The 18,854-nt window shown below is 44.4% G+C and overlaps 1 protein-coding gene across 6 annotated transcripts in view; it reads left to right on the top strand.

Annotated features, from left to right (window-relative positions):
* ENPP2 (ectonucleotide pyrophosphatase/phosphodiesterase 2) overlaps positions 1-1,307 on the top strand; it is a 97,722-nt gene extending 96,415 nt beyond the window's left edge. For all 6 annotated transcript variants that reach the window (XM_065586066.1, XM_042861024.2, XM_005303378.3 and 3 more), the window contains one exon: positions 705-1,307. In XM_065586066.1, the coding sequence (XP_065442138.1) occupies positions 705-875 (171 nt within the window). In that variant the 3' untranslated portion in view covers positions 876-1,307. The remainder of the gene's footprint in view (positions 1-704) is intronic.
* Positions 1,308-18,854: the final 17,547 nt, after the last annotated feature.

Genomic DNA, 18,854 nt, shown 5'->3' with positions numbered 1-18,854 from the left:
GGCATAGGTTTGTTTTTACTTGGGGACTTTGTCAAGTTAATGAGGAAGAGATTAGTCTCAGGACCAAAACCAGAAACTAAAAACTTTTAGAACTTGGTCATGGGCAAGTTGGGCTAGTCACATGGAAGGATGATGATGCTGAATGGCTGCCACTATTATTCTTACAGTGAGGATTTATGGAAGATTAAAATAGTAGAGTGGCATTGTTACTAGATGAGGCGAGGACACACTGGTCAGAGCAGAATGAGGCTGGGGCTAAAGTTTGAGATAAAGGTTCAAAGCCTAACCAGGGCTAGAACTTGTTTAGATAATATTGTGCCCAAGTTGCAAACTGCTTTTGTGAGATTTTGATACAAAATGGCAGAAATATTGAGTGAGCAACAGATTTCCCAATAGCACCATCATCTGCTCCCACCAGGAGATCTACAACTATTCTTGTAAGACCCCTGACATATTGGGCCATTCTCAGGTAACTTCAACTCTTCTAAGAAGTTTTGGCCACATTTGAATCCAAATCCTAAAATTGGGACCTGACCCAAAACTATACCTCCGTGCATCCTTTATTTATCATTAATTGACTTTGAATGGAAGAGCATGTGAAGATCATGTGTCTGATGGAGATAACAAATTAGGAAAGGTACAATACCCTTTCAAAGATCGGACAGATTCTGTACTAAAACTAAATCCAGTCGTTTTCATTTCAGAGCTCAGAGGAAGAATCCAAGTGGGTTGAAGATCTCCTGAAGATGCACACCGCACGAGTGCGTGACATTGAACAAATTACTAGCTTGGACTTCTTCCGAAAGACCAGCCGAAGCTACACAGAAATTCTCTCCCTAAAGACATACCTGCATACGTTTGAAAGTGAAATTTAACTTTCTAATTTTACTCAGTGCATCCTTCTATCAACTGGTGTATATTTTTATATTGTTTTTATATTTATTAATTTGAAACCAGGACATTAAAAATATTAGTATTTTAATCCTGTATCAAATCTTAAATATTAAGCCTTTGTGTCCGTTGTTTTGTTTCTCTAATGTTTAATGTAGGTATGGGTTTTTAGTGTGCTTGTAATACTGCAGCTTGCATCCTTAGTCACAGTTTTTAAGTGGTGCTGCAGAATCGATACTTGCATTGAGGAAATATTAATTTTCCAGTGCTCCTTTGCCATGTTTGTAGTCCTGTACTGTATATCAAAATACTGAACATGTAAAATTACATTAATTTACTGTTAACTATATGACAGAAATATTTAAACCCTTTAGACAAAAAGAATCTTAAATATAATAAACCACACATTCAGTTTTTTAATGTCTGTCTTTGCTTTCCTTTCAGAGGATATTTGAGTCACTGGAAGCTGAATGCTTCAGGCTTTTTTACTTGCGAAGCTTGAGCCAATTTGTCATGCTTGCAAGTGTGGTTCTGTTGTCTGAAGTTACTGTGGCCCCTTTCTGATTCTAAGTGTGTAGGACATAATATGTAGTAGGCCAGGCAGTCAATACTGGCCAGTAAGCATTTCAGTGGAAGGTAGGGAGAGGAGCCCATCATCAGCCCTCTTTCCCCAAACACACAAGATCACCATATACATGCTGCAATTTTGGTGCTCTCTGGCCATGCCCCTCTTAACACAGGCAGAGGGAGGATGAAAAAAGGGGCCACTCTTGGTAATATCGCCCCCCCCCCCTTCCCCTGCAAACAATACATTTTAAAGGTGTCTCTATCAGCATTTATTCCTATGGAAACCTGCTTTGTCCATTTGTCCCCTCTCTCCCCCTCCCACGCCCCCCGGTGCTGAGGGGAGATGAGACAGGCAGGGGTCCAGTGGAAGGCTCAGTTCTGAAGAAAACCAGCAATTATCATGGAGGACGACCCCTAGCTCTTCATGCAGATGACCCAAGATCTGCAGAATTTCCCCATATATTTTGAGGGGGGATGTTTCGGTGTCACTCTGCCTGCTCTCACTATACAAGGAAGGTAACCACCACAACTTTGTGCACACACAACTGCATGGTACCTCAAACTCTGTATACTTATACTATGGTTCTGCTTTTAAAAATGGGCTTTGTAAAAATGGCAGCTTGGGTCCCTTATTTATCATGTGTCTCTGACTACCAGATCCAATTTGTTTAGTTTGCAAGTAGATTTGTTCTAATTGACAAGTACCCCAAACTCTCCCAGGGCTTAGTCAAGCTGGATTCTTTCCTTCTCGTAAATCGTCACCAGTAACTGCCTAATTTAGCCTGTAAAACCTGTTGGCAACACCAGTGCAACTGCATAATCTGCAGAATGTGCCTTCATAACACCTATGTAAACCTACATACAGTTAATGGGGTTGCCCAGGTGTCATTGGGAGCACAATTCTAAAACAATGGAGTGGACTCTGTAATACACCCAGGTGTAAGCAAGGGCTTAATTTGATTTTCAGAGCTTCTGTTATTGGTCTGGAACACGAGATGTGAAGTATCCAACAAACCCTTGGGTGGATGGCAATCCGTGTTCAAGTCAAATACAGGGGCGTGGCTTGAGCAAAATTGAACTGGAGATTAATGGTAAACAATGCAGACTGAAGCCCATGCTACGGTTCTTAGAAAGCTGTTCTTCAGGGTAGAGTGGGATTTCCGTCTCTGTGGGGGCTTGCCATGTTTCTCTAACACAAATGTATGGCTGAGCATGTTGGGGAAAGAGGGAGCGTGTTTTGGACTGAAGATGGATAGACGGCTTTGGGTGAGGGATATGCATATAAGGATTAGGGCAAATCTGCTGACTGTAGCCAGTTTTGACAGAGTTTGGTGGTGGTGGTCAGGTTTTTATGACCTCATCGTAGCAATCTGCACCTTGGGAGGCAAGTTTGGGGATAAACCGAAACCATTGTTTTTCAAACAACCTATGGTTAATATTTCCATTGATTTTTATGAAGATACTTTAAGTACTTTTCAATAATCCAACAGTCAGGTCTCTGTATTCTAATACAGATGCCAAAGTCAGCTTAATTTATCAATGAACACAACATTAGCATTTTAATAGGGGAGACTTTCAGATGAAGTACTAATGATTGTAATGAAATAAGTGCACATAGCTTTGTTTGAGAAATGTTCTATTCTTGCAACATAAAAGTTGTCTCTTGTGGTTGTCTGGTAGCACTGGAAGTATTTTTATTTTTCTGTAGGCTGCAGGCAGGGCTTTGTCACCACAAACTTTAATTTCTTACATGTCCTACAAAGGGTATCTCCTTTAGATTGAAAACAGTTTCAAGTTAAGATGTCCCTTAAACTGATGATGATTATATAACTTGAATTCCTATAAACTGAATCTAAGACCACCAATACTGTGAGTTTGATCTTCAGGTCAATTTTAAATGATGTAATCCCTTTACATTTCCTCCAAATGAAAAATACACTGAGATATAACCATGGAGTACTAGATCTCTAAAAAACACTCTGCTTTAGGCACCAGTTAAAGAAATGATTGTCTGGGTCCCTGCTCTTGTATTTTAATTTCATTGAACAATGGTGGCTTAAAGATCTGCGTGTAGAGAAATGTGAAATTTAACTCCTCATTTCATATTGTCAAAGTATGCAGTGCTTTAGCTTCCATTGTGTTGACAGCAGGAAAGGATATTCACACCTTGCCCTAAATGGTTGTATAGCTGTTAAATGTTTGCTGGAGTCCATCACCAGAGGTGGCTGCATTTGAGTAATGGGTGTGGTGACTTCTGAGTATAAAATACTCCTTTGGTGACGAAAGGCGCTATGTGAATGTAAGACTTTTCAAACAGAACTGAAGCTTTGAAAAGCTCCTCCAGATCTCTAAGGTAACACAATCCTGCTGGAGGAAGACTAAACATTTTAAAGCTAACTTTTAATTTCCCTATTGCGTTTCTTAAGAAAAGCAGCCAATTTATTGCAACCCAGTGGAAAGCCCTCCTGCATTCCACTCCCTTTGGGCCATTTTGAAAACATGCATAAAATACCTTGTGTGTCTTGCGCTTCCCTTTCCACCGCAAATGTGAAGTTGTTACTTTCAAAGTTCTGATACTACCATGGCTTATGTTGTGTATAGAGTAGTCACTATCAGGAAAATGAATGGTTTCAGAGTAGCAGCCGTGTTAGTCTGTATAGAAGTGGGCTGTAGTCCACGAAAGCTTATGCTCTAATAAATTTGTTAGTCTCTAAGGTGCCACAAGTACTCCTGTTCTTTTTGAGGAAAATGAATGTTGAATTTGCCATCCAGGTGCATAAAATGTCCTATGTGGTGGTACTTTAGTGTTGGAATTCATTACACAATGCAGAACGCCACAATTATCATTACTGGATTTTCCTGTGAATATAATTGGGGGGGCAGTCCAGACCTTGAGGAATTGTAAGGCAGTGAAAACTGCAGATACCTTGCATATTAAACTGTTCTTCAGCTATGAGAAAAATCTTCCTTAGATTGTAGAGCTGGTCAGAAATGGGAATTTCAGTTCTACAGGAAATTCTCATATTTTCCCATGCCAAAGCCAAAATTTCCTGCAAAATGAAAATTCTGAGATTTCAGTTTGGGATGATCAAAACATGTTGCTTCGATAAGTTAAAATGTTTTGCTTTGACTTAAAATTTTGACTCATTTCAGTTGGACTCCTAATATAAATCGAAGTGGTAAAGTTAGTGCAAAACATTTTACCTTATTGAAATGACATGTTCTGATTTCCCCCTCTGCCTGTGAAATTTTCAGTCAGCATGTTCCTGGGAAACTGCTAAACAGGTCCTGCGTTCACCCTAGTGCTGGCTATATTTCAGTAATGGGAGAACAGTTTTCTATATTATATGCAGATTCTAAAGTGCTTTGGGCTCCCTATGGGAGAAAGGGACTATTGAAATGTTATCAGTAGCTCCATACCATATAATGGGTCTACTCCCAAGAGTGAAGTTACATGCATAAAAGTTTGCAAGATCAACCTTGTTGTATGGCTGCAGGCGATTACAGAACAAGCCCTCTAGTCCCCAACCTCTCAATGATTTATTTACAAAGGAATGGGTCCGCGCATCTTTAGATGGAATGCAGCTCTTGACATGTAAAATCCTTCAAAAAGCACATGATTTCATATCTTGCAGCCATCAGCTGTTTCAGGATAAGCACAGAATCTTGAATTCAGGAGTTGGCAGGATCTGTACTGTACGGAAAGGGGAGGAAGGCCTGACTCGTGAGTGATCTTGTTTTAGAACAGCTGGATTTGTAGTGTTTATGTGCACCTGTATTATGTCACTTTTAAAATTTTAGAGTTCAATTACCTTTGAATTCACCTTTTTAAGGAAGCACTGCCATCTTCTCTTAAGAAACCACCCAGCTCAGGTGGACCATTCTCTGTTGGAGGATCTTCTTTGGATATATTGCTCACAACTCCAAGACCGAATGGGAAACCCCTTTTTCTTTAAGAACTTTGCATAGGCCCTGTCTATTGTGTCCATCCCTAGATAGTTGAGCTGCTGCACGTTTTTCGACATTTTGGGCGACTACTAGAGAATTTTAATGCTCCTAGAAGTAGTTTGTGGCAGGTACTGCAAATCTGCTAAAGTACCTCTGATCTACAAGAGTCTGGTAATGTTTTCACTTAGAGCAGTGTATTTCATCTAGGGATCTTGTGCTGCTTTTACAGTCATGAATTAACTAACTTTCACCCCATTCCTGCAAGGTAGCTATTATCTGTTTTATAGATGGGGAAACTGAGGCACAAAGAAGTTGTCATTTGTTCCAGGCTGTGCATTCAACACATCTGCAGTGAGCTGTGAATAGTTCTATGCAGGAGGCTAGAATACCACTTTTCTGTTTTCATGCCCAGATCACTGCAATCCTAAACCTCTCCAGGGCAGAGTTGCCAAGGGTGAGAAAAGCATGTAGTAGTAATTCTATAAAGGGGAAAGTTGAGAGTGGAAAATATATTCCTCATGTGACTTCAATCAAATTTAAATGCAGGATTCCAGAGGCAAAAGCCTAGTACATTGAGTACAGTAAATTAGTGCTGGTTTAAGCCTCTGTGGGGCCTGTATCCAATCCAACCAAACAACAAATCAAAGCGTTAGTTGCAATCCTTGCTCCCTGCCAAAGCCCTCTCCAGGCTCCAGCATGGATGCCAGCATTTTGTAGTGGTGGGGTCGTCTGGGTATCTTTAGATGCAAACTTTGTGGATCTGTAGCCTCCAGCCCAGCGGAGATCCATGGATTTTTACTTTGGTCTGCCCCTGGATGGAATGCCATAGAGCTAATGCACTCATTCTGATGTATGGAGTATGTGCTGATAAGAAAAGTGTATATATTGTGAGAATAAAGCTTCCAGCAAATGGATGATGATCTATTAACTGGGCAGCTTCAAAGTGGGGCCATCTGTAGTTGGTGTGTTTAAAGTTCAGCCCTCATTCAAGACCGGAGAAAAGGTATTTTAAACACTGTGGAAAAAACCTAATCTAGTTTCTTCTTTGCACTTGTTGTGTAAATACAAGATAAGAACAGTATTCCCAAGGTTACTGCAAACAGCCCATCACTGCAGAGTACAAGCTAACATTTACCAAATGTATGTTGACATAAAAAGCAGCATTTCTGCAGTAAACTGCGGTAAACAAAACCACTTGTTTCTTTTCATTTACAAGACAAAAGTTTTAACCAATGAAATGTAAACTGTTTAAATATTTTACTGAATCTCAGTGCACAAAGAACAGTCGCTTTAAACTTTTCCTCTTGCATAATGTTGTGTTCACAACTCATGCATGCATTAGTTATTTTTAGGGCTGTCAAGCAATTAAAAAAATTAATCGTGATTAATTGTGAGAGAAGCATTTAATTGCAGTGTTAAACAATAGTAGAATACCATTTATTTAAAAATGTTGGCAATTTTTCTAGATTTTCAAATATGAGCTGGAGGCTCCGGGCTTCAGCCCCAGGTGGGGTACTAGTCTGGGGGTGTCGGGCTTCAGCCCCAGTTGGGATGTGGGGCATCAGGCTCCAGCCTTCAGTCGCTCTTTCCCTGCCCAGAGGTATGTGATTAATGCATTAAAAGGTTTCAGAGTAGCAGCCGTGTTAGTCTGTATCCGCAAAAAGAACAGGAGTACTTGTGGCACCTTAGAGACTAACAAATTTATTAGAGCATAAGCTTTCGTGGACTACAGCCCACTTCTTCAGATGCATATACCAGAAGTGGGCTGTAGTCCACGAAAGCTTATGCTCTAATAAATTTGTTAGTCTCTAAGGTGCCACAAGTACTCCTGTTCTTAATGCATTAAAATTACCTTGTTAATTTTCTTTTCAGTTAATCCCAGGCATGAACTGTGATTAATTGACAGCCCTAGTTATTTTGAGGCATAACATCATTATTGTTTTCTGAATCTGCTGGTCAAAAGGCAGTTGAAGTCATTGGGATTTGTCGTGCACATTTCACCATAGGGAATTTAGCAGGTGAAGAAATAAGAGGAATATTAATAGTAGATTTGCAAGCCGTAATTGATTGACCCTGCAAATGGAACTTGCTAGAGAACATTGGAATCCTTGACCAAAATGGGGAATGTTCTTCATGAGAATTTATCTTGGAATTGTTTGCCTGAAGCTGGGAATGGGCGACAGGGGATGGATCGCTCAATGATTGCCTGTTCTGTTCATTCCCTCTTGGGTGCCTGGCATTGGCCACTGTCAGAAGACAGGATACTGGTCTAGATGAACCTTTATGTTTAGGCCAGCTGTAAAATGTAATGAACAGTTCTGTTTGCTGCACAAGAAGAGAGAGACTCTAGCGCTGACTGATTGATTGGGGTGGGGGAAGGGGAGAAAATTGGAATGAAAGGGAGAGGAGAGACATGGGCAGTGTGTGAACCCCCCTGTTTGGGAAAGCTAGCCCCAGATCTTGCCCCTTCTGCCCTCCCCTTATAGACTGCTAGTCCCCACTTTCTACTGAATGGGATCTGACCCCTAGGACAGGGCTATGCAGCCAGGATCATGGCCACTTAGGGGGGAGAGAGCAAATCAGGTTTAAAAAAAAAAAAAACCTTTAACTTTTTTCCAGGGGAAAATGTATTTTGTCTAGAAACTACCCACATTTGAAAAGTGAAATTAGGGTTAACAATTGGCCTAGGGGTAGCATTTCTCAAATGCAGACACTGTGGCCTCATGCAGCCATCAGAGGCTCTTCTTGTGGCCACAGCCTCCTGGGCTGTGATGGGGGAGCAAAGCAGTGCCCCCCCTTCCTGTTGCTCCTGGTTGTCCTGTCCCCCTCTGGAGACATCTGGGGCGCAATGCGGGAGGACCAGGTAGTCAGTAAGTTTTCCACCTTCCCTGGGATGGTGCCAGGGCCGGCTCCAGCCACCAGCGAAGGAAGCGAGTGCTTGGGGCGGCCAGTGGAAAGGGGAGGCATGTCCGGGTCTTCGGCGGCAATTTGGTGGCGGGTCCCTCAGTCCCTCTCTTCCTCTTTGAGCTGCTACCGAAGTGCCGCCAAAGAGGACGAGAGGGAGCGAAGGACCCGCCGAAGAATGAAGCGGCGCGATTGAGCTGCCACTGATCGGCTTTATCTTTTTTTTTTTCCTGCTTGGGGCGGCAAAAAAGCTGGAGCCGGCCCTGGATGGTGCGGCTCAGGCTTTGGGCTTCAGCCCTGGCATGGCAGCAGGCTTTAGCTGTGGGGCTTCGGGCTGCAGCTTCAGCGTCCACCCATGCAGCTTCGAGCTCCGTCCCCGGGCCCTGGCCACAGGGCTTCAGGTTCTGGCTCCCTGCTACCTCCCCCAGCCACCCACTCCCGTTGCCCCTGGTACCCACTGCCTCCCCTGACCCCCCATCCGGGGCTTAATTTGTCTCCAGGCTTGCCAGAGCTGAGTAAGTCTGCTGTGAAAAGTGATACTTGTATGTTTGGTAATACCACTTTTCACAACAGACTTACTAGCTAGCAATCAATTACAATGATTTGGACATGCATATGTACATACTTATTTGTTTTTCCTAAAGCTAACTAAGTGTTTGAGTCTCCACCAGCAAGAGTTGGTGGCTACACTCATGAGGCCACCAAATTATTTGTCCTGAGAACACCTAAAATTTTAAATATGTAAAAGTGACGAGCAACATGTCGCTGTAAAGAAAAGTGTGGAAGACAGAGCAGGTTCTGTAAGCAGCCTTAGCCTTGTCCCTTCTTTTGTCCATATAATGGGCTTTATTGCTGTGTTGTAAAGACTGCACCAATTACTGGAGCTTTTCACTGTATCAACAACAAATGACAATGCAATGCATGCTGCTTTCTTGCTACTGCCTGTTTCACTGTGGTAAAGGGGCAAATCAAGCCTGTTTCTAGAGTGAGGAAGGAATAGAGCCGTATATACAGTAGTTTGGTTTTTAATACCTCTTTATAGGGTGGAGGAAGTAGATTGGACTCTAGCTCATTGTAAAATGGCAGATAAGGGGAGATGGGATTTGTGGCAGCAACAGAAATATTAGAGAGAGGCTTGGGCAGCCAGCGAGAGAAGTCCATGACTTTTTAGGAAACCGCTTAATGACCATTTTCCACCCCAGTGATCTCTTTATATTTTTAAGGATATGGTTGTACTCTAAAGAGTTAGACATGGCTTTAAAAATAAAAATATAGATTACCATCAACAGCTAAAGGGTTAATAGGGATCACAGTCTAGGGGCCTGATCCTGATACTCCTTGCGGTGATGTATCCGGAATAACTCCCCTGGGTTACATGGGGTTACACCGCTATTACATGGGAGTAAGTGAGAGCAGATTTGGCCCTGAGATTGTAAGCTCTGATGGAGAAGTCAAAGGTTCAGAGTCCTATAATAAACAGTTGTACAATCATCCTCTCTACACCAGTACAATACAGTAGTTGTTACTGAGGGCAACTTAACAATAACATCCTCCACACCAAATTCGTGGAGTAGACTGTCTACTCTAGACCAGGCCCTAACTGAGAGATGATGTTAGTACGGTGTGAGAGCTGTCAAGTGTCAAATCCTTGACATCTGGTCTAGTTAACCTCAGACTTTCCATACCAAAAAAGCCTCTCCTCTGCCTAGAGAATTACATATGAAAATTTGGGTGGGAATCAGCATTCTGGAAGAGGTTTCAACAGAAGAGGGCAAGGAGATAGGAAATAGTCACCATTGGGCATATAACAGACAGCTAGTTCTGACCTTAAGGACAGTGTAATGTCACTACTGTGGCTCAGCTGTAATCAAACTTTACACAGTGTGTGAGGAAGCCATGTGAAAGACAGCCCAAATTAAAATTGTAGTATACTTTAGCATTTACACTAGATAGCGTAAAACTCCCAACAGTGAATAACTGTCTATTGACCCACCTCAGATGAGAATCTGCCTCCATTTCCTTTAGAAGTCCTGCCCTTCAACCTCTCAGAACCATAGCCTTACAATTAGGGCACAGGAGTGGGACTTACGAGATCTTGGTTCTTTTCTCCACTCTAACTCAGTCTTCCTAGGTGACCTTGCACATGTCAAGTAAATAGCTCTGGTGCCTTTATTTCCCCATCTGTAGAAATGGGGAGGATAATACTGCGCTAACTCACAAGGATGTTGTGGGGTTTAAATCATTGATAGTTGTGAAGTGCTCTATGATGATTGACATAGGAATAGCTACAAAGGAATAACAAAATAATACTTCCAAAAATCAAGTTTCAGGGCTCATCTGTATCTCGTGGCTTTAAAACCTTTTTAAAATTTAGAACTCATCCATTTGGCTTGTTTTAGAATGATACTGTGCAAATACTGAATCTGATGCTAGCTTTTATCTCGGGGGTATTACTCATGAACTCTAATCTGGTTTTGGTGCCTTCCAACAAACTACTTTTTGTAAATTATATTTTATTACAAGACATTTAAAAAAAAAAAGACACCAGGTTTGATTTCCACCTCATGAACACAGGACCAGTTTTTGTAAATGAAAAATTTAATAAGAGTTTGTTACATGTTTAAATCTATTTCATGTGGGTGGTGTCTGCCTGGAACCACTTAAGGTCATCATGTCTGTTAGGTCAATGATCTATAGTATGAACTGGAAATTCTCAGTGCAGGCCTTGACCAGTTAGACCAGGTTAATACAAACTCTTGGGTAAATACAGATTTAACATAACTCCTTAATAGAATAAGTTGAGTATTGCCTCCCCTGTGACTCGAAGCCACGTAAGAAAAAGACCATGACCACTTCTATCTATATGGGACTGGAATTTATAGGGGAAGCCAGCCTTTCACTCAAACACTGAAACGTGGGCCCACTGCAACTTCTATTGAGGCTGGGGAGAGTCTTTCCATTGACTTAAATGGGAGCGGAGTTAGACCTCTAAAATTCACCTTTGGGGAATGAGCTAACAAAAAGCCTATGCAGCTCTTATGTCCTCTGTTGAGGGCATGTGTCAAGAAGTTGTGGTGGTCCCCCTGGAGAACATACAAGCTAACATCACTCATTTCAGTAGGTGCCCCTTTTAGGGAGACATTATAAAAACAAAAGTTGCAGGGAAACATTTGTTCTTTTCCTTCTTGGTGTTTTGTTGAAGAAAAACTTTTTTTATATATAAACATTTCCACTTTATGTAACTTCTTGGCTGCATGGAGACTTTGGCCTGAACTAATGGTATCTCTACACTACGGGATTAATCCGAATTTTGGAAACAGATTGTATAAAGTTGAATGTATGCAGCCACACTAAGCACATTAATTTGGCGGTGTGCGTCCACGTACCAGGGCTAGCGTTGATTTCCGGAGTGTTGCACTGTGGGTAGCTATCCCATAGTTCCTGCAGTCTCCTCCACCCATTGGAATTCTGGGTTGAGATCCCAATGCCTGATGGGGCCAAAAACATTGTCGCGGGTGGTTCTGGGTACATCCTTCCCCGTCTCCAGGGAAGCAACAGCAGACAACCGTTTCGCGCCTTTTTCCTGGGTGAAGAGCGCAAACGCCATACCATGGCAAGCATGGAGTCCACTCAGCTCAAGACAGCAGTCATGAACATTGTAAACACCTTGCGCGTTATCGTGCAGTTTATGCTGAACCAGAACCTGCAAAACCAGGCGGCGAGGAGTAGGCTACGGCAGCACGGCGGAGAGAATGATGAGGACATGGAATTCTATCAAACCGCGGGCCCCGGCACTTTGGAGATCATGCTGTTAATGGGGCAGGTTATAGCCGTGGAACGCCGATTCTGGGCCCGGGAAATAAGCACAGACTGGTGGGACCGCATAGTGTTGCAGGTGTGGGATGATTCCCAGTGGCTGCGAAACTTTCGCATGCGTAAGGGCACTTTCTTGGAACTTTGTGACTTCCTTTCCCCTGCCCTAAGGCGCCAGAATACCAAGATGAGAGCAGCCCTCACAGTTGAGAAGTGAGTGGCGATAGCCCTGTGGAAGCTTGCAACGCCAGACAGCTACAGGTCAGTCGGGAATCAATTTGGAGTGGGAAAATCTACTGTGGGGGCTGTTGTGATACAAGTAGCCAAAGCAATCACTGAGCTGCTGCTATGAAAGGTAGTGACTCTGGGAAATGTGCAGGTCATAGTGGATGGCTTTGCTGCAATGGGATTCCCTAACTGTGGTGGGGCGATAGATGGAACCCATATCCCTATCTTGGCCCCAGGGTACCTAGTACATAAACCGCAAGGGGTACTTTTCAATGGTGCTGCAAGCACTTGTGGATCACAAGGGACGTTTCACCAACATCAACGTGGGCTGGCCGGGAAGGGTTCATGACGCTCGCGTGTTCAGGAACACTAATCTGTTTAAATGGCTGCAGCAAAGGACTTACTTCCTGGACCAGAAAATAACCGTTGGGGATGTTGAAATGCCTATAGTTATCCTTGGGGACCCAGCCTACCCCTTAATGCCATGGCTCATGAAGCCATACACAGGCAGCCTGGACAGGAGTCAAGAGCTGTTCAACTACAGGCTGAGCAAGTGCAGAACGGTGGTAGAATGTGCATTTGGCCGTTTAAAAGGTCGCTGGCGCTCGTTACTGACTCGCTCAGACCTCAGCCAAACCAATATCCCCATTGTTATTGCTGCTTGCTGTGTGCTCCACAATCTCTGTGAAAGTAAGGGGGAGACCTTTATGGCGGGGTGGGAGGCTGAGGCAAATCGCCTGGCTGCTGATTATGCGCAGCCAGACACCAGGGCGATTAGAAGATCACACCAGGAAGTGCTGTGCATCAGAGAAGCTTTGAAAACCAGTTTCACGATTGGCCAGGCTACGGTGTGAAAGTTCTGTTTGTTGAAAACCCGCCCCCTTGATTGACTCATTCCCTGTAAGCAAACCACCCTCCCCCTCTTAAATCACAGCTTGCTTTTAAAGGAAATAAGGTCACTATAGTTTAAAAATCATGTATTCTTTATTAATTGATTATAAACAGAGGGAGAGAACCGACAAGGTAACCTGGGTGAGGTTTGGGAGGATGATAGGAGGGAAGTAAAAGGCCACTGAAAAAATTCAATATAATGACAGCCTTTGGGTTGGGCTGTCCACTGGGGTGGAGCGGGAGGGAGCCTGCCCCCCCCCCACCGTGTTCTTACACGTCTGGGTGAGGAGGATATGGAACATGGTGAGGGGGGAAGGGAGGTTATACAGCGGCTGCTGCGGCAGTCTGTTATCCTGCTGCCGTTCCTGAAGCTCCACCAGACGCTGGAGCATGTCCGTTTGATCACGCAGCAGCCCCAGCGTTGCAGCCTGCCACCTCTCATCTCGAGCGTCCCTCATGACCTCACGTTCACTGGCATCTTTCCTGTATTTAGATACCATGTCCTTCCACTCATTCAAATGAGCTCTTTCATTGCGGGTGCATTCCATTATTTCTGAGAACATCTCGTCTCGCGTCCTCTTTCTCCACCGCCTTATCTAAGATAGCCTTCGGGACGGAGGAGGGAGGCTTGAAAAATTTGCAGCTGCTGGAGGAAGGGTTAAAAAAAAGGAGAGAAGTTTTTAAAATGATACATTTTACAGAACAATGCTTGTACTCTTTCATGGTGAACAACACTATTCCCATTACATAGCACATGTGATTTCAGTACAAGGTCGCATTTTCCATCTTAATATTGAGTGCCTGTGGCTTTGGTGTTAGAGATCACAGACGCAGGTCTGGGCAACAGAATTCAGCTTGCATGAGGCCATGGTAAGCCATTGTCTTTCGGCTTCTGTGCCCTCCTTTCCCACATACCAAGCAAAGCCCATTGACTGCTGCAGTTTTCCTGTTAACCTTCAGCAGCAGAAAACAAACTAAATCCCGCCCCCCCATCCAATTCTCTGGGATGATCGCTTTATCCCTTCCCCCACCACATGGCTGGTATCAGGGAAGATCCCTGCAGAAACCAAACTAACCTCCCTCCCCCCCTCCCCCGCCATGAATTATCTGGGATGATCGCGCGCTGTACCCCTCCCCCCACCGCGTGGCTGGTATCAGGGAAGATTCCTGCTAGCCAAACGCAAAAAGCTCAGGGCTAATTCCCCCCCCGCCCCCCGCGCTTGGCTAACTGCAGGGAAGGATTTCTTTTCAGCCACAGGCAAACAGCCCAGTAGGAACGGCCACCTCTGTCCCCTTAATTAAATTTCCGTATTTCAACCAGGTTACCATGAGCGATATCACTCTCCTGAGGATTACATAGTGAGATAAAGAACGGATGTTGCTTGAATGCCAGCAAACACTGGGACCATACGCTGCCAGGCTTTGTCATGCAATGATACCAGATTACTGGCTACTAGCATGGTGTGGTCAAGTGTCCTACCATGGAGGACGGAATAAGGCTGCACTGCCCAGAAACCTTGTGGCAAGGCTTTTGGAGTACCTCCAGGAGAGCTTCATGGAGATGTCCCTGGAGGATTTCTGCTCCATCCCCAGACACGTTAACAGACTTTTCCAGTAGCTGTACTGGCCGCGAATGCATCCCAAGTCCTCAGGGCAAAGTAATCATTAAAAAACGCTTGCTTTTAAAACAAGTTTTGTATTTTAAAAGGTAAACTCACCTGAGGTCCCTTCCACTGGGTCATGGTCTTGGATACTGGCTTGGGAGGGTTGGGAGGGTACTTCAGTCAGGCTAAGAAAAAGATCCTGGCTGTTGGGGAGAACGGAGTGCTGTGTGCTCTCTGCAAGCTCATCCTCCTCCTCTTCCCCATCCGCAGAATCCTCAGGTGTAGCTGATGAGATTACCCCCGCCTCGGAATCCATGGTCAGAGGTGGAGTAGTGGTGGCAGCCCCCCCTAGAACTGCATGCAGCTCAGCGTAGAAGCGGCATTTCCGCGGCTCTGACCCGGAGCGACCGTTTGCCTCCTTTGTTTTTTGATAGGCTTGTCTGAGCTCCTTGACTTTCACGCGGCACTGATCTGAGTCCCTATTGTGGCCTCTCTCCATCATGCCCTTAGAGATTTTTTCAAAAGTGTTGGCATTTTGTCTTTTTGAATGAAGTTCTGCTAGCACTGAATCCTCTCCCCATATTGCGATCAAATCCAGTACCTCCCGTACGGTTATGCTAGTGCTCTTTTTTGATTATCGGCCTACATGGTTACCTGTGCTGATGAGCTTTCTGTGGTCACCTGTGCTCTCCTGTGCTGGGCAAACAGGAAATGAAATTCAAATGTTCACGGGGCTTTTCTTGTCTACCTGGCCAGTGCATCCGAGTTCAGATTGCTGTCCAGAGTGGTCACAATGGTGCACTGTGGGATAGCTTCCGGAGGCCAATACCGTTGAATTGCAGCCACACTAACCCTAATTTGAAATGACAATATCGATTTTGGCGCTACTCCGCTCGTCGGGATGGAGTACAGAAATCGATTTTAAGAGCCCTTTATTTTGAAATAAATGGCTTCGTTGTGTGGACGGGTGCAGGGTTAATTAGATAGAACGCTGCTAAATCCGAATTAAAGTCATAGTGTAGACCAGGCCTAAGGGATGCACTTTGTTTCAACTCTATCACCCTAGTCCTTCCTTTGCCACAAATTCTTCTCACTATTTTCAATGGGTTTCCAGGTGCATTCATGAAACATGGGAGCCCTCCTGTGGTCAAAATAATTATTAAACATTCCTGTAGCTGTTACCCCAAGTCCTGTGTATAGCCTAAATGCCTACAGAAAACCCAACCTAAGTTGATTGAAGTCAGCAGGAGATTTATTTGAGCGCACAAGAGCAGCAGAGCCGGAGTTTTAATCTAGTTTTAAATCTACCCATATACTATTAATTAAGGAGATGTTCAATCAGCTTAGAAAAAGAGTCACATGTTTGGCAGTTTTTATGAAGGTTTGGAGATCACCCCATCTGATTTTCTCCTCCTCACCAGAGCTTTCCTTTCCCATTTTGTCATTTTTGTCTGGGGGTTGTCTAGCCATCTTTCACCATTTCTGCACCTTTCCACCTCCCTCAATCCAGTCTTCTTTTCATGGAGCTGGTTGGGCTGCTCCTTCCCCTTTAACTTTTGAAAGCACCTTAGGACTCTGTGATTATGTGCAATCCTGCTTGAATATTTTGTGAGTTATTCGGGGACTGTATTATATAATTGTACAGCACCTAGCGCAATGGGTTCGAACTTGGCTGTGATCTTGAGATGCTACCACAATATAAATGTTTGTTTGCTCTGCAGAGGGTAAGTATGAGAACTAGGTACCACTTAAGCTCTCAAAATAGGCTTGAATGTCAATTAAATGTTGCCTAGGTCTTGCAAAGAGCAGTCCAGGCTAGACAGGGACGGCGGAGCTTTGTTTGTTCCCTAGGTGATATGCAGGAAGGATTCAGATAGGTCTTGCCAGGCCCTGGGGTGAATTTCACCCTGAAAACATTTGCAAATAGATTCAGATCACATAAAAAAGAAAATTTTGCAAATTTATTCCCAGAAAAGAATTGAAGCTTTTTATTTATGTATTTATTTTATGTATTTAGATTTACAAATAGGCCTGTTTTATCCTCTGGACACCTTTCCATAATTCTAGTTATAAAGAAAGCTGTCATATAGTAGCCTGTATTTCCCATTCTATTAAAAACAAAACAACAAATAAAGCAGGCACACACACACACAAAAAAATTAACATCCCTCTAGCAGCTACTCCATCCCCAAATACTTCAGGGTAAATTCTTTCCTAAGGCTGTGTCTACTTTTCTTACCATTGTGTCACCTAACTGTGCTCAGAGGAGCGCTAGACAACATAATGGTGAAAAACCCAGCATCTTGTCTACACTAAGTCATAACTTTAAAACTTGGGTGCTGAACACATGCAGCTCTCACTGACTTCAATGAGATTTGTTTGTTGCTTAGCAACTCTGAAAATCTAGGTCCCAGTTCAGCAGTCCACTCCCTAGTCAGCAAAGCATTTAAGATATTGCTGTCAAGCAATTAAAAAAATTAATCATGATTAATCGCAAGATTAATCGCGCTGTTAAACAACGATAGAATGCTATTTATATACATATTTTTGCATGTTTTCCATATTTTTAAATATATTGATTTCAATTAAACACAGAACAGAAAGTGTACAGTGCTCACTTTATATTTATTTTTGTTATAAATATTTGCACTGTAAAAATAAAAGAAATAGTATTTTTCAATTCACTGAATACAAGTACTGTAGTGCAATCTCTTTATCATGAAAGTTTAACTTACAAATGTAGAATTATGTAGGGTTACCATACGTCCGTTTTTTCCCGGACATGTCCGGCTTTTCGGCAATAAAACCCCCGTCCGGGGGGAATTGCCAAAAAGCCGAACATGTCCGGGAAAATGCCAGCTGGGCATTTCCCCTCCCGCGGCTGCTGTGCTCCTCCCCTGACTCTTCAGCTCTGTTTAAGAGCCGAGCTGCCCGAATGCTATGGGCTTCAGGCAGCCCCCTTGCCTCCAGATCCCAGCCGCCGGCCCGGCACTTCCCCTCCCAGGCTCCGGCGGCGCAGGGTCCGGAGGCATGGGGGCTGCCCGAAGCCGGTAGCGCTCGGGCAGCTCGGCTCTTAAACAGAGCCGAAGAGTCAGGGGAGGAGCAGAGCCTCCGGCCGCGGCGGCTCTGCTCCTCCCCTGACTCTTCTGCTCTGTTTAAGAGCCGAGCGCTACGGGCTTTGGGCAGCCCCCATGCCTCCAGACCCTGCGCCGCAGGAGCCCGGGAGGGGAAGTGCCCGGCTGGGGGCGCAGGGTCCGGAGGCATAGGGGCTGCCCGAAGCCCAAGCGCTACCGACTTCACGGTTTGCCGGGCAGCCTCCAGACCCCGCGCCCCCGGCTGGGCACTTCCCCTCCCAGGCTCCAGCTGCGCTGGGGAAGTGCCGGCCGGGGGCGCAGGGTCTGGGGGCTGCCTGGCAAACCATGAAGCCGGTAGCGCTCGGGCAGCCCTTTTTGCGTGGCTGGGAGTGGGAGGGAGGAGGGGGCGCAGTTAGGGCGGGTTGGGGTGGGGAAGGGGCGGAGTTGGGGCGGGGCCGGGGTGGGAAATGGGTGGGGCCAGGGGCCAGTGGAGGGTCCTCTTTTTTTATTTGTTAAATATGGTAACCCTAGAATTATGTACAAAAAAAAACTGCATTTAAAAATAAAACAATCTAAAACTTTAGAGCCTAGAAGTCCACTCAGTCCTACTTCTTGTTCAGCCAATTGCTCAGACAAACAAGTTTGTTTACATTTGCGGGAGATAATGCTGCTCGCTTCTTGTTTACAATGTCACCTGAAAGTGAGAACAAGCATTCTCATGGCACTGTTGTAGCTGGAGTTGCAGGACATTTACATGCCAGCTGTGATAAAGATTCATATGTCCCTTCATGCTTCAACCACCATTCCAGAGGACATGCATAGGTTCTGCTCGATAATGATCCAAAGCAGTGCAGACCAATGTATGTTTATTTTCATCATCTGAGTCAGATGCCACCAGCAGAAGGTTGATTTTCTTTTTTCGTGGTTCGGGTTC

Source organism: Chrysemys picta, chromosome 2, assembly GCF_011386835.1.
Source record: "Chrysemys picta bellii isolate R12L10 chromosome 2, ASM1138683v2, whole genome shotgun sequence".
NCBI classification, from domain to species: domain Eukaryota; kingdom Metazoa; phylum Chordata; order Testudines; family Emydidae; genus Chrysemys; species Chrysemys picta.
The sequence above is the reverse complement of the archived record's forward strand: the minus strand, read 5'-3'. Positions and strand labels throughout refer to the sequence as shown.